The sequence below is a fragment of the Papio anubis genome, chromosome 19, assembly GCF_008728515.1.
Source record: "Papio anubis isolate 15944 chromosome 19, Panubis1.0, whole genome shotgun sequence".
Lineage (NCBI taxonomy): Eukaryota > Metazoa > Chordata > Mammalia > Primates > Cercopithecidae > Papio > Papio anubis.
Genome location: NC_044994.1, coordinates 40,960,054 through 40,974,903, shown reverse-complemented (window position 1 = coordinate 40,974,903; position 14,850 = coordinate 40,960,054). Strand labels below are relative to the sequence as shown.

General features: G+C 43.7%; 1 protein-coding gene across 7 annotated transcripts in view; it reads right to left on the bottom strand.

Moving 5' to 3' along the window:
- Positions 1 to 14,850, bottom strand: part of CTIF (cap binding complex dependent translation initiation factor) — a 333,464-nt gene that overhangs the window by 42,005 nt on the left and 276,609 nt on the right. For all 7 annotated transcript variants that reach the window (XM_009192699.3, XM_021930113.2, XM_017951713.2 and 4 more), the window contains one exon: positions 4,318 to 4,473. In XM_009192699.3, coding sequence (XP_009190963.2) covers positions 4,318 to 4,473 — 156 coding nt within the window. The remainder of the gene's footprint in view (positions 1 to 4,317; positions 4,474 to 14,850) is intronic.

The window sequence follows — 14,850 nt, the reverse complement described above, 5'->3', positions numbered from 1 at the left end:
TCCTGCAGCTACAGATGACCAATAATCTTCTTCAATCACTCTGAAAACCACCTTGGCAGAGACTATTTGTTCTTACACAATAAAAGCACACATTGAAAATTCTTCTTCATCTCTGGAAGAAGGATCTCTGATTGGCATGTTAGTTAGGGCAAAAATGGAATCAATTCCACCAAGATCTACTGGGTTCCTACCGTATAGGTGCTGAGTTATGGACCAAGAAGACAAACAGAGTAGCTCCTGCTCTGCCTGCAAGGCAGGGAAATGGGGCGGTCAGATCTGGATTCCAGGATTGATTCTACCACTTGGTGGCTGTGTGGCCCTGAGCAAGTTGCCTGACCTCTCTGCTCTCCTCTGAAAAATGGGGATGATAATCTTCAGAGTGCTGTCTGAGTTAAAAGAGAAAAGAACACACGAGGCACTCGATTTAGATGGAGGCGTCCATGCCGTGAGATGCACTGTTACCGTCACTGAACACTGCTACAACGCAATGTGAAGAGGCTGGGGTGAGGATGGAGCAGTAAGGACGGAGGGCACTTCCAGTTCCCTCAGGAGGAAGCTGTTGGTGTGCTGAGCGGGGGCTACACAGAAAAGGTGACTTTAAGCTGGGCCTAGGAAGAAGTGTCAGGGACAGGAAGACAGAGAGGCAGAGATGACTCCAAATTTCAAGCTTGAGTAACTTAAAGAATGGTTAATTTGATGAGGTCAGGGTGTGAAAGGATGTCCCCAGGGACTCCCAGAGAGCTGGGTGTCTTCCAGGCTGAGGCGCCTGGGGACTGAGCACGTGCTTAATCTAAAGGAGCGTGGGGACCAAGTGAGCTTGGACCTCAGAATGAAGGGGGCCTCTGTGAGCACAAGGACCCCCAGACGGACTGGATGGTGAGGACTTTCATCTCTCCCTTAGGTTTGTCCTCAGCAAGACCCTTCACTCGGAGATGGCCTGTGGGTTTGTGTTTTACTCAGAAGTAGCAAGGAAAGCACTGCCCTGGGGGTGCAGACGCAGGGGATGGAGTGAGTGACTTGACTGAGGAAAGGCAATCGCATGGGTTCTGGGGCTGCTGCCTGGCCGCAGGGAGGCAGGCGGCATGGGGGGAGGCCTGCATGACAGCTGCACTGAGCAGGGGCTTTGGGGTGCAGTTCTAGCCACATCCTGTTGGAGGGGCCTGAGGGATGACCTGGGACAGGCGTAGTGGGCAGCTGGAAATGTGGGCCTGGGGGTGGTTCTGGGAGTGGAGCGGATCTCAGGGCAAAGTGGGTGCTGTGGATTTGGGGTCAGACATCTACATGGCCCCAGGGGGAAAGCCTAAGCTTTTCCAGCATGGAGGTGGCTGCAGCAGTGCCTTTGGCTCTGGAAACTTCCATAAGCCGGCTCAACCTGCTTTAGGGATGTAGGTCAAGCCTGGTTATGAGGCGGCAAATGACTTGAAGAAATCAGGGGCCCCCACGGAGCTGGGAAAGGCAACAGGCTGTTCTCAAGGATTGATAAGATCCGTAGGGTACCCCTTAAGTCCCCATCTTTTCTTATGGCCCAGTTTTAGGGAAGCCAAGATTTCTCCTGGAAAGAGCCCCACCTGGAGTTCAGGAGCTCCAGACCAGCTCTGGCATGGGCCAGCTGTGTGTCCCTGGGCAGGACACTCAGCCCAAGTAGCCCTTTAAGATTAGGCGTGTGCTCAGCCCCTAGGCCCCATCAACCTAGATGACAACCAGCTCTCTGCCAGTTGCTGTGCTCTGGGCACCTCCTTCCAGCCTCTGGCCTCATTGTCCCTAGTGCGCTTAGCTGTCTCTCCACGCCTCGCCACCCTCCCTGCACCTTGCAGAGAAAGCAGCATGAGCACTGTTTGCAGATGAAGAAGCCGAAACTCAGAGCAGGTAAACGCTCCGCAACGTGGTGCAGTTGACGAACAACAGAGCCAGGATCTGAACCCTGCCGCAGCCTGGCCCTCGCTAGCTTGGTACATGGGGCCCTGCCCTCTTCTTTTACAAACTGGAGAAGGCCATAGGTGATTTATTTATTCTTCAAGTTTACCATGAGCATGGGATGGGTCTGTGTTTGTCAAACTGGCCCGAAAAGTTGAATGCATCCAACAAGTGTGTGTTAGGCGTGGCTCTTTGTTCTTGTCTGCACACATCTCCTGGCACCTTCCGGATCTCACACCGGAACGTTTGTACTACCTCAGGCGGTGTTAAAACTGTCCCAGCAGCCAGGGCCAGCGCTCGGCTATAGCCTTGCCTCCCTCTCGGAGGAGCAGGTGACAACAACACCAGGAGGTGTCCAGATCACGCAGAGGAAAAGTGTTGGGGCAATTCAGGTCACCGCCCTAGAACAGTGCTGCTCCCTGTCTCGAGGTGGGTTGTCCTGGGCACAGGGCAATGCAGGCAAGGATGGGAGGACCCAAGAGGCCATGTAGGCCCGCTCCTAGCCTCCATGAGGCTGCCTTCAAGTCATTCCAAAGGGTGCAAAAAGCAGAGCTGCTGGCCCTCATGGAGCTGCATTCTGAGCTCAAGGCACTTTGAGGCTGAAATAAAGTCAGGAGAGGCCATTGTCTGAATCTGTGAAACAAATCTGATTTCAAGTGCATTTGTTAAGAAATGTGGTTTGGGTACATGGAGTGGCAGAGGCTCACAGGTTTACAAAGCACCCGAGAGACAACTGTGTGCTCTGTGCTAGTCTGGAATGAGCATGCTATTGTTCTATACACGGATGCTTCAAAAACACTTATAAATACACTCCCTCCCTTCTCTTAAATTGCTCTGTTATATCGTCTTTCTTTCAAAAACACAAAGATGCCCCTTGACCCCACAGCTCTCCTTCCCTGCTGCCATTCACAGAAAAACTTCTCCAAAGACTTGTCCACACTCGTGTCCTCACCTCCACTGACACCCAGGGCCCGTGACCTGCTTGTTGCCAAACCCAGGACACTTTTCTGTCCTGGTCCTTTGATCTTAGGAGGCTGTTCCCTTGTGTCCTGGTAGCCCCAGCAGAGGCCTGCTGGCAGTGGGAGGGTACAACACGGGGGAGGCGTCCAGGTCCCAGTGAAGGGCTGCTGTGAGGGTTCTTACACGCCCCCTTCCTCTGCCTCTCCATCTATACTCTCTTCCTGCATGGTTCCATCCGGTCCCCAGCTTTGAGCACCAGGTGCATACTGATACTTCACAGAACCCTCCATCCCCTATCTGCATGCGTGACCTCTTCAGGATCTCTAGACCCTTCCACCTGGCCAACCTCCGGGCAGTTCCCTATGGACAGCTAACAGGCAACTCAAACATAACTGACTCTTGCTTTTCATCCCCATTCTATTTCTTATCCAGCATCCTCCATCTCAGAAAATGGGGCCACCAAGCTGGTAAACGGGGAGTCCATGTCCCCTCCTCCCTTTCCTCCATCTCACATTACTGAGTCCTGCTGGCTGTAACTCAGAAATACAACTAGAGCCTAAACGCGCTCTTCGCCCTCACTCTGAGGCTGTCTTCCAAGACACCAACCTTGTGCTGGGCAGCCTAAGCAGCCCCACTCGTCTTCCAGCTTCCACTTTTGCCCCCTTTCAATTCTCTCCCCTGACAGCAGCCAGAGGGGTGTAGAAAGTGAGTTAACAATATCTGGCAGCGCAAGCACCTGGTGAATTCCTGCTTCTCAAAAGTTCCTTGGTCATTCTTATTTCCTTCTTTTTCAGATGAAATTTAGAAGAAAACATGTTTTCATAGCATAAATAATCCAGTGGCGAACCAATCCAATCCAATTCCAAGACTGCTCATTGAGACACTTACCATAGGCCCCCCTCTGCAGCCAGTGCTCCAGATTGGAAATGGCTGAGGCCTGAGTTCACAACACCCCGCGGGGGAAGGGGGTGCTGGTTCCCTTTATGTAAACCCAACAAAGAAAGACCTGGCTTTGGGGAGCAGAAGCGCCTGCTGTTGTGCATCTCTTTGCTGAAGGATGGGGCCCTTTCTTTTTTTTTTTTTTTTGGAGACAGAGTCTTGCAGTGTCGCCCAAGCTGGAGTGCAATGGCGTGATCTCGGCTCACTGCAGCCTCCGCCTCCCAGGTTCAAGCAATTCTCCTGCCTCAGACTCCCGAGTAGCTGGCATTAGAGGCACCCACCACCAAGCCCGGCTAATTTTTGTATTTTTAGTCGAGATGGGGTTTCATCCACCTGCCTCAGCCTCCCAAAGTGCTGGGATTACAGGTGTGAGCTACTGTGCCTGGCCGGGATGGGTCCCTTTCTAAGTGAGTCCACCCTCATAGCTTTGTCCGGGTATCTGAGACACATTCCAGCCCTGGCACTGTCCAGCTGCACAGGCGGCACAGGCAGCAGGTCTCTTACCTCCCTGAGGCAGGTATAGATGGGGCACACGAGCACGCGGAAGGGCTCGCCCGTGCTGCTGCGCATGGTGCCGAAGACCTCGCACAGGAAGGTGATGAAGCCCAGCCAGCGCTCCACGTCCTGCTGCTGCAGCTCCTCGCGCACCGTGAAGTCCTTCTGTGGAGGCATGAGAGACTGCGTCAGCCTCCTGGGGCTGGGGAGGGGCCCGGGTGCCACCCTGCTGTGCAGAGCATCTGTTGTCTCGGGGCTGCTCCTGGGCAGCAGGCAAACCCCATGTCTTAAATGAGGATGGGGGTGCATGATTACACTCTCTGTGGCTAGGACCACCCTGACCTGTGGCCACAACACCTCTTTTTCAGGTGTCCCCAGGTTGGGGACACAGCTTCCTTGCCTCTGGGCATTGCCCAGACCTGCTAGTCACCCTCCTTCACTGACAGCAATGCTGATGTGGGAGGATGAGGTAGAACGGGAGGTGACACCCTCCCCAGACTCAGCATTTTTGCACTTAACTCCCTGTGGCTAACCCATCTCCCTTTGCTAACCCCCAAGTCATGCCCTCTGCGTGGTAGGCTGGGGGTAACCAGAACACTGCCCACCTACACATCATCAGCAATGGCAACAGAGGGCCATGTGGGCTAGCGCTCCAGCACTGGGCTACACAGCTACAGCCCCTCCCTCAAGGGGCCTAGAGGACAGTAGGAAAATTAGAGGTATTCATTCATTCATTCATTCATTCATTCATTCATCCTTTAAAAAAATATTATTGCCCCATTGTGTGCCAGGCTCTGCACCAGGAGCTAAGATAAGACATATTCACTCATCACTGTGATATAAGAGAAGAAGGTATAAAAAGCCAAGGAGCTGGGTTTCATGGGACGGTTGCTAGGGAAGGTTTTGGGGATGGAACCATGAACTACCACAGTCATACCAGTGCTCAACAGAAAGGTTAAAACAGCTAAGGGGTGGAGACCAAGCAGGAGGCCACTGCAAGTGTCCAGGCAGGATGAAATTAAAACCTCAGTGCTCTGACAGCTGAACGGTAAGAATCTGGGGTAGCTTAAATAATATTCAGAAAGATATTTCCTCTACCTCTTGTCTTTGGTTTTGGCCATATGTCTTGCTTTGGCCAACAGAATGAGGCAGGAGTGATGGTGTGCCAATTCTGATGTGAGGCCCTAAATATTTACGTTGACTTTCATGTTTCTTCTGTCATCCTAAGAAGACTCTCTCTGGGCTGGCCTGATGGTCCCAGGAAGAAGATGGGCAACATGTGTGACAGGGCCTCGCCTTAGTCTAGCCTAAGTCAGGTGACCCCCAATCAATCTGCACACACATCATCTAAATGCACGTTTACTGCTGTGTGCCACTGAGATTTTTATGGTTGTTTGTTCAGTCTCAATAGCAGACCAATACAGGAGTGACACAAGAGACATTGTGAAAGGCAATAGTACTTGCTAAGTGGTGGGTTGTAAGGGGTGATGGAAAGGGGAGAGTCCAAGATGACGCCAAGATTCTTGGTTTGGGTGACTGTGCCACCACCAAAATAGAATATGTGAAGACAGGTTGTAGAATGTGACTCAGACCATTCCCACAGCCCAGTCCCCCTCACCACTGCCGACTTCAGCCCAGCATCCTTGACACCAGAATCTCAGCATCGCCAGAGATGGAAGGCCCTCAGAGATGACTTGGTTAACATCTGTCCCTTGTGAGTGATGAAGGTGCCATCTAGAGGTGCCTTGGTCTCCTCAGGTGGCAGGTCAGGGGCTGGCTGAGAAGCCCTGCAGTGCCAGCTCTGGATGAGCCTAGGCCACAGCTTATAATGACCTGAGTCTCATCAGTTACAAAGAAGTATATACTTGTGTGTGTATCTATAACTATTTTGATGTCTCTATTTATATGCAATACAGTAGCAGCAGCAGCTGCTACTGGTGAGCCAGACACCGAGCCAAGGGCATTAACTGTGGTATTTTACATAGTTATCCCGATGGTCCTATAAAGCAGGTCCTATTAGTGCCCCATTTTATAGATGGAGAATCTGAGGATAGAGAAGTTGTGTAACTTGCCCGTGACTATGAGCCAATGGCAGAGCTGGGATTCAGACTGATGTCAGCCTGCTCTGGAGACCAAACATTTTTTTCTCCTTATGGTGTTTTTTATTTTTCAAAAAATGTTATTGTGTACGTTTAAGGTATACAACATGATGCAATGGGATACATGTAGGCAGTAAAAAGGCTCCTATAGTGAAGCAAACAACATATCCATCATCTCACAGTTACCCATTTTTGTTTCGTTTTGCTTTTGTGGCAAGAGCAGCTCTTATGGTGTTTTTAAATTGGAAAGTAGTGCATCAGAGCCCACGCTTAGTCACTCTCCAAGTCTGTACTTTCCATGAAGCCATTTGTCCACACTGTCCCTTGGAAGTCCAGCCATGCCTGCAGACCTCATGGGCCTCGTACTAACCCCTCAGGCCTCCTGCCTCCCCATTCCTTTCTCACTGAAGTGTCCACCTGGGAATGACTGTAGGGTTCTGCTGTTTGTCTTTCATCCAGGGTGTAAAGGGACCACAAGGGACTCCAGGGTCCCCGCAAGTGGTGGGTGCCCAGCATCTTTGACAGCTTTGTCTCTTCACCCTAGTCCAGAGCCTACAGCAGGCAGCCTTCACAGGGGTCCCAGCTGTTCAGGGTCTTTGTGAATGAATGAATGAGTGAATGAATGAATGGTGGTGTCTGCCATCCCAGGGCCTGCCAAGGGCTCTGCACTACTGGGCTTGAAGTCATACGTCTTTTGGTGCTTTCATTCTCATGAACCTTTGTTTATCCCATAATATTCTTATGTAATCTGAGCAAGAGTGGGCATTACCATTCTCATTTTCAAATGGGAAAAACTGAGGCACAAAGATATTAAAAGACTTGACTAAGGCCCCACAGTACTAGAACTTGAATGAGAACTTAAGCCCCTTCTCTGCTCTGGGTTAAATGCTCTTGCCCTGGTTGTACATTGGAGTCACCTAGAGGATCTCTGAGGCTGCGGATGCTGGGACTCCACCTCAGAAAGTCTTGTGTAACTGGTCAGGGTGGGGCTGAGACACTGGTAATTTTTGACAGCTCCCCAGCTGATTCTAACGTGCAACCATGGCTGGGAACCACAACTCCAGGCCTTTATCAAATGCTAACTCGGGTGTTAAAATGGTGCCCCTCTATCAACCCCCAGCTTGTCATTGCCTTATATTCCCTAAAAATACCCATGAAGACACACATCAAAGAACCAAGTCCCACAGCAACACTGAGAAGGAAGATAACAGTTCCCTAGCAGACTCCTCCCAGACTCAGGAGGTGACATCATTAACTAAAGCGCTGTCACCAACAAACTCTGGTTGCCCAGGGGACCCAGACGACCAAAGGCAGGGGACCCAGAAGACCAAAGGCAGGGGTAGCTTGAGGCTTCAACCCCTTCCTCTATCTGTCTGTGGCTGGTAGACAGGATCTGTCAGTACTAGCAAAGCCCTGTGCCTGTGTATTAAGGCAGCTCCCATCTGCACCGCCCTTACTCCAGGCCTTGGAGTTCCAGGGCAGTGCGGGGCAGGAGGAGACTGGGTGGTATGCTGTGTCCTTTAAGGGGTGGTGCTCTCAGGCAAAGCCGTCTGGGGTAGGAAAAACTTGGGGGCAGTGTGTACGAGGAACTGAAGTTTTAAACAATGGATTGCGTCTGATCAAAGAACTAGCGCTTGACTTAGTTTCTTCCTGATCATCCATGGCATCAAGACAGCATTCTGTTTTGGGCTAGCAAAGGTTACTAGGAGATTGAATGCCTGCTAAATATTGGAAATTGGATTTGAGATGAGCTCATGAAGCCACCCTCCAGCTTTAGGTCTGAGAGGGAGACTCTGCCTCAGCAGACACCAAGCTAGTCCAAGGCTGATGCACACAGCAAACACAAAAGACCAGACAGGGGTGACCTCATTCAGGATTGAGGGAGGCGCAGAACAATACGGCATCTACACAAATATCCTGACTGGCAGAATAAAGGAGCAGTATCGTGAAAACTTAATGGAAGTGTGTAACTCTGAACATGTTAATGACAATCAACCAGATATAAATAAAATGAAAAACTCAAGTGCAAAACATGTTGGCTTGTATGTAAGGAGAATGACAATATAGATTCTATGATGTGTGAAAAGGCATTTGAAGGAAGGGATTGTGATTAGCAAAGCAACTCTCAGGCTGAAATGAAGTGTGAGACAGGAACTGGGATTAGGAGAGAGCCAATGGAAACTAGAAATCCAACAGCAAAATCAAAATGAACTGGAGGCAGTAAAGGATAGAATGGATAATGCAGAAAAAGTAATGCAGAAGATAAACTTGGAAACCGCCTAGAGAGCAGAATAGATAAATACACCAGAAACCTGAATACAAAGATAAATAGACTAGGAACAAAATGAAAAACCATAGAGAAGATAGAGAGTGGACATCTAATCTGTGAATTAGAGAAGTTTTCAAAAAGGATACCAGAATACACAGAACAAAGAGAGCAGAGAAATAAACTTTCTCATTGAAAATAAATAATAATAAAATTGTATTGACTCTTTAGGTAAAACGTGTGCACAGTGTTTCAGAAGTCCCTTGCCCTGCCCCAGTTTTACTTAGTGGAAGAATTTTCTTTCCTTTTCTTTTTTCTTGCTGTTGTTGTTGTTTTTTTCTTTTTCTTTTTTGAGACAGGGTCTTGCTTTGTTGCCCAGGCTGCAGAACAGTGGCATGATGAAGGCTCACTGCAGCCTCGACCTCTTAGGCTTAAGTGATCCTTCCACAGCTAACTTTAAATTTTTTTGTAGAGACAAGGTCTCACTATGTTGCCCCTGCTGAATTTTCTTTTTTAGTTTCGCAGAAAAAGAAAAATTTAAAAACAGCTATGAAGGAACAAAAGTCACAGTCTTCTCACAAAGGAACAAAAATCTGGTTGGCCTTATACTTCTTTATTTGAGGTTAAAAATTCAGAGACATGAAGGCAATGTCTTCGTGAGTTTGAAGGGAAAAGAACAAACCTGCCTATGAGTGAAAGCAAGAGAAAGATCTTACATAAGTAAGTTCTAAAACAAATCACTCCTACATGCTTATCTTAAAAAATTCAATGCTGCAGTTGCTATGAAAAATAGTATAGCTAGCTAGGCGTGGTGGCTCACACCTATAATCCCAGCACTTTGGGAGGCCGAGGCAGATGGATCACTTGAGGTCAGGAGTTCGAGACCAGCCTGAGTAACATGGTGAAACCCTGTCTCTACTAAAAATACAAAAAATGAGCCAGGTGTGGTGGTGGGCACCTGTAATCCCAGCTACTCGGGAGGTTGAGGGAGGAGAATTGCTTGATCCCAGGAGGTGGAGGTTGCAATGAGCTTAGATTATGCCACTGCACCCCAGCCTGGGGGACAGAGTGAGACTCCATCTCAAAAATCAAAATAGTATGGCGATTCTTCAAAAAATTAAAAATAGAATTACTATATGATCCAGCAATTCCACTTCTGGGTATATATCCAAAGGAATTGAAAGCAGGATTTCAAAGAGATGTCAGTATGTAGCATTACTGACAAGAGGTGGGGGCAACCCAGGCATCCACCCACAGATGAATGGATCAACAATACGTGATATATACATACAGTGGAATATTATTCAGCCTTAAAAACAGAAAGAAATTCTGACATGTGCTGCAACATGAATGAACCCTCAGCACATTATGCAAAGTGAAATAAGCCAGTCAAAAAAGACAATACTACATGATTTCACTTACACAGGTATCTAAAGTAACCAAACCCATACATAGAAATGACAGTAGAATGGTGGTTGCAAGGTGCTGGGGAGAGGGGGACATGGGGGTTAATAGGTAGAGAGTTTCAGTTTTGCAAGACGAAAAAGTTTTGGAGACTGGTTGCACAAGAATGTGACTATACACTGTTGAACTGTACACTTAGAAATGATTGAAATAGTACATTTTATGTTATTTTTAAACTACAATTAAAAATAATAAAAAATAAAAAAAACTTTCCGAATGCATGTTATGGTCAACAAAATTTATGATTTAACTCTGAGGAAATCACGGTATAGAAGAAACAGAAGGGAAAACTGAAACTACAACCAGGTAGACTTATGAAGCTAAGTTAAAATAAGTCATTATAATTTTGGTTATACAATGGAATCAAAAGCCAGAAATAATCCTTGGAAGAGAAGATATTTAATTTTAAAATGTAATTTAAGTAAGAATTTCATAGTAGTAGTGACTTAATAATCCAAGATTAAATTACTAGAGATTAGTAAATACTGGTGGGAAGGAGATAGAAAGAAGTCTGTGCAGCACATAACATTTCCTAATTCAGGCCATAAGGATTCACTGGTTATTGCGTCTTTCTTAAGTTTGGGAATCAGAGAAAAAAAAATGAAAGTACGCCTTTAAAATGCTAAAAGTAAACACTAGTAACCACTAGCAGAACTGCAAACAGAATATAAAAAATAAATGGATGGGTAAAAATAAGAGTGAGCAAATGAAAACAAAGTAGTAGTAAAAGGGAAGTATATCTAAGATAACAATTATTAAATAAAGTTATAAGGTTTTATATATAGATAAAAATACAAACCATAATAAAGAGATAACACAAAATGTTATAGACTTTATAGTATAGATTTGAATATACCTGAAGCTATTGAAACATAAGAATAAGAAAAAAAAAAAAAAGAAACATAGGGAAAAAAACAGAAAGGAGGAATTATATCAGGAAATAAAACCACTAACATTCTATGGCCAATTAAATGAATAAAAAACAAATGACTTAGGTGATTTAAATAATATAGTTAATAAGATTAATTGAAACAAGCCTCACAGTAAGCTGTGATCTCAGTATAAATTTCAAAACATTGAAATTGTACAGGTTACATACTGGGACTATGAATTAACAACAACCATTAAAAAATAGCCAATTGCTTGAATACTTAAAAGGTATTCTTCTAAAGAAAAATGAAATAAAGACATAATCAAATATACAATGCCTGTATTAGATTATCTAGGAAATAACTATACAAACTTGTGGAATGTGGTCAAAACTATAATGAAAGGTCAATTTATAGTCTTCACTATTTTGGTCATTAAATAATGGAAGAAAATATATCATCTAAACCAATGTTATCCAATATGGTAGCCACTATCCACATGTGACAATACATTGAGTGCTTGAAGTGTGGCTATCCCAACTGATATGGGCTGTAAGTGTAAAACAGATATTACTTTTCAAAGGCTTAGTATAAAAACAAGAATGTAAAATGTCTCGTATTTTAAAAATATTAACTACCTGTGAAATTTTGAATACACTGGGTTAAGTAACACATATTATTAAATTTAAAATTACATTGTAGATCACATTATACTTCTACCAGACAATGTTGATCTAACATTTAACTAGAACAATTAGAAAACCAACAATAGCTAAGGAAATATAAGGACATAATACAGATAAAACCCCCAAATTAATTACTTAGGAAATAGAGAAAGGAAATCACATATAAAATCAAGAAAGAAGAAACAGAAATAAAACTAGATATGAAAACAGATATGAGGTAGATAAAAAGTATAATAAAAATTATTTATAACTCTATGTTGATAATTTTGAAAAAATGATGAAATAGGTGATTGTAAAAAAAATCATTTGCTAAAAAGGAAATGAGTCAGAATAAACTAAAAAATCATAAACTAAAATGAAAGTTATGAAAGAATTACCTTTATAAGGAAATCTCTAAACTTACGATTTTTATAGGTAAGTTCATTCAAACTTTCAAAAAATTAGGTAACTGCTTTCCTTTGCAAACTGACTCAGAACATAGAAAAGGAGAAGCTTTCCAATCAGTTCCCTATAAACAAAATCTAATGATAGTAAGTTACAAATAAGGAAGTCTACAAGTGAATCTTGCTAATGTGAATAGATATAAAAGTCCCAAGTGAAATACTAACAAACAGATCCATTAAAACCAAGTAGATTTTTATCCTAGGAAGGCATGGATGACTTAGTATCAGGAAGTCTATAAATGTAATGTATTACTTCAATAGGCTTGATTAAAAAACAGTAGCAACACCTTTGACCCTTAGAAGGGAAGACATAAAATGATTTGATTATATATACGGAAAATCTGAGAGAAGCCATTAATAAAGATTATCATTAACAAGAGAGTTTAGTGACTAATTACTAAGAATATTTAGATACAAAATTAATACACAAAATCAACAGCTTTCTTTTATGACAGAATTAACTAGTGAGATTTTAATGTACAAAGCTCATTTAATAAAGCAATAAAATACTTAAGTGACATTATTAAGAAATATGCAAGAATTCTATAAAGAAAATTGCCAAACAAAACTGAAAGATTTAAGAGAATGTCTTCAACAAGTGAAGAAACATATACAATTCCTCATTGAGAAGACAGCATTGTGAAGATGGTAATTCTCTTTGAAATAATTCACAGGTTTAATATCAATCTGTACTCCATATCCCAATGTGAACTTTTTCGGGAGAAAGGGAAATGAAGACTTGAAAAAATAATCCTAAAAGTAATTTGAAAGAATAGCAAAGGAAATAACTAAAAACAAAACAACATTGGAAAGAGTTACATTACTCTTAACTTATCCTTAATAAAGCTTTATTCATTAAGAGGCTGTAGAGCTGACATCCGAATGGAGTGCTAGATCAGATAGCCTAGAAATAAACTTGGCATCCACAAAGGTTTATCACATGATCCCTCGAGGACCACAAATCAGTGGCATAGGAAGCATTATTCACTCAAGCAACAGTGCAGGGACAGCTGTCTAAGTATCAGGAGGAAAATAATTTAGAGTCTTACTTCACACTGGGCTCTAAAATAAATTCCAGATGGAATGAAGAGGCAAATGTTAAAAAAAAAAAGGACCAAAAATGTGAAGAAAATGAAAGAGTATTTCCCACATTTCTGGAAGGAGAGGGGCTTTCTTCACTAAGACAATAGAAGAATGCTTCAAAATATTAAAAGACAATTGATATTGTCTGAGGAAAATACATGCAATAAATGTGACAAAGGGCAATGGTCTTAATATATAAATAGTGTGTTCAAATTTGTAATAAAAGTACAAAATCCCTCATGAACAAATGGGGAAAGGGCATTAAGAGATAAATCCTAGGTCAAAAATGTAAATTGCTAATACATATATGAAAAAAAACTTAATTCAGTATCAGTAGTAATTGAATGAATGAATAAAAACACCTTTTTCCCATCTATAGTAGGACAACTTAAAATGGTAATTGTCAATGCTGGTAAGGATGCAGTGAGACAGACACTTACATATGGGCAGTGTACATTGGTACGACTTTTCTGAAAACCCTTAAAATAAGTCTTAAGAGTTCTTATCATTTGATCTGGTAGTTGCATTTCTGGTAATTATCATAAGGAAACAATTTAAAATATTAGAAAAAATAAGCTTAATGCACATAAAAATCTAACAACCTAAGCACCTAGCAATAGGGGAATGATTAAGTGAATGATGATTCATGCATCCATTAAAAATTATGTTTATGTGGCCAGGTGCAGTAGCTCACGTCTGTAATCCCAGCACTTTGGGAGGCTGAGGTGGGCAGATCATCTGAGGCCAGGAGCTCATGACCAATCTGGCCAACATGGTGAAACCCCATCTCTACTAAAAATACAAAAAAAATTAGCTGGGCATAGCGGCACATACCTATAATCCCAGCTACTCAGGAGGCTGAGGTGGGAGAATCACTTGAACCTGGAGGTGGAAGTTGCAGTGAGCCGAGATCACGCCACTGCACTCCAGCCTGGGCCACAGAGTGAGACTCTGTCTCAAAAAAAAAAAAGTTTATGAAAAGTTTATAACAGCATGGGAAAAATGCTTACATAATATTAAATGAAAAAAGCAAAACTGAAATTGCATTTACCATATAATCTCATCCATGAATACAGTTTTTTTAAAAAAGAAAGAGGAGACAGAAATAGTGTTTCACAGGAGTTGTCTCTCAATAGTGGAATTATGGATGACCTTTATTCTTTACATTTTATTACTTTCTGAATTTCTCTGATTTTCTGTGAATGTTTTTCTTTATAAACAGAAAAACAGCTATTTTAAAAGAAACTGACAGGTTGTGACCCTTTTCCTTGATTTTTTGCATTAGGACAGCGGAATTCTTCTGGTGATCTGCCAGTCAGCAGTGATTCTCACGAGAAGGGTGGGGAACTGGGGTGTGAACATGCCTCGCCCAGAGGCCACCAAAACCCAGCCTGTGTGTCTCCTCTTGACACATGTTATAGGTTGCCAGCTTTTCCTCTGGAACAAGGAGCCCTTTCTGCCAACTGAAACGAGCCATTCCTCTGGCTCTGCCCCTAACCTCAGCCTCTTGTATCCAAAAGCAGCAAGGGGCCTCAGATTGGTGGCAGCCATTTCAAAGCCTGGTATTTGGCTCTAGATTCTCATCTGACTGGCAGGCTACCTCCCAGCAACCCCTAGTGTCTTTCCCCAAAC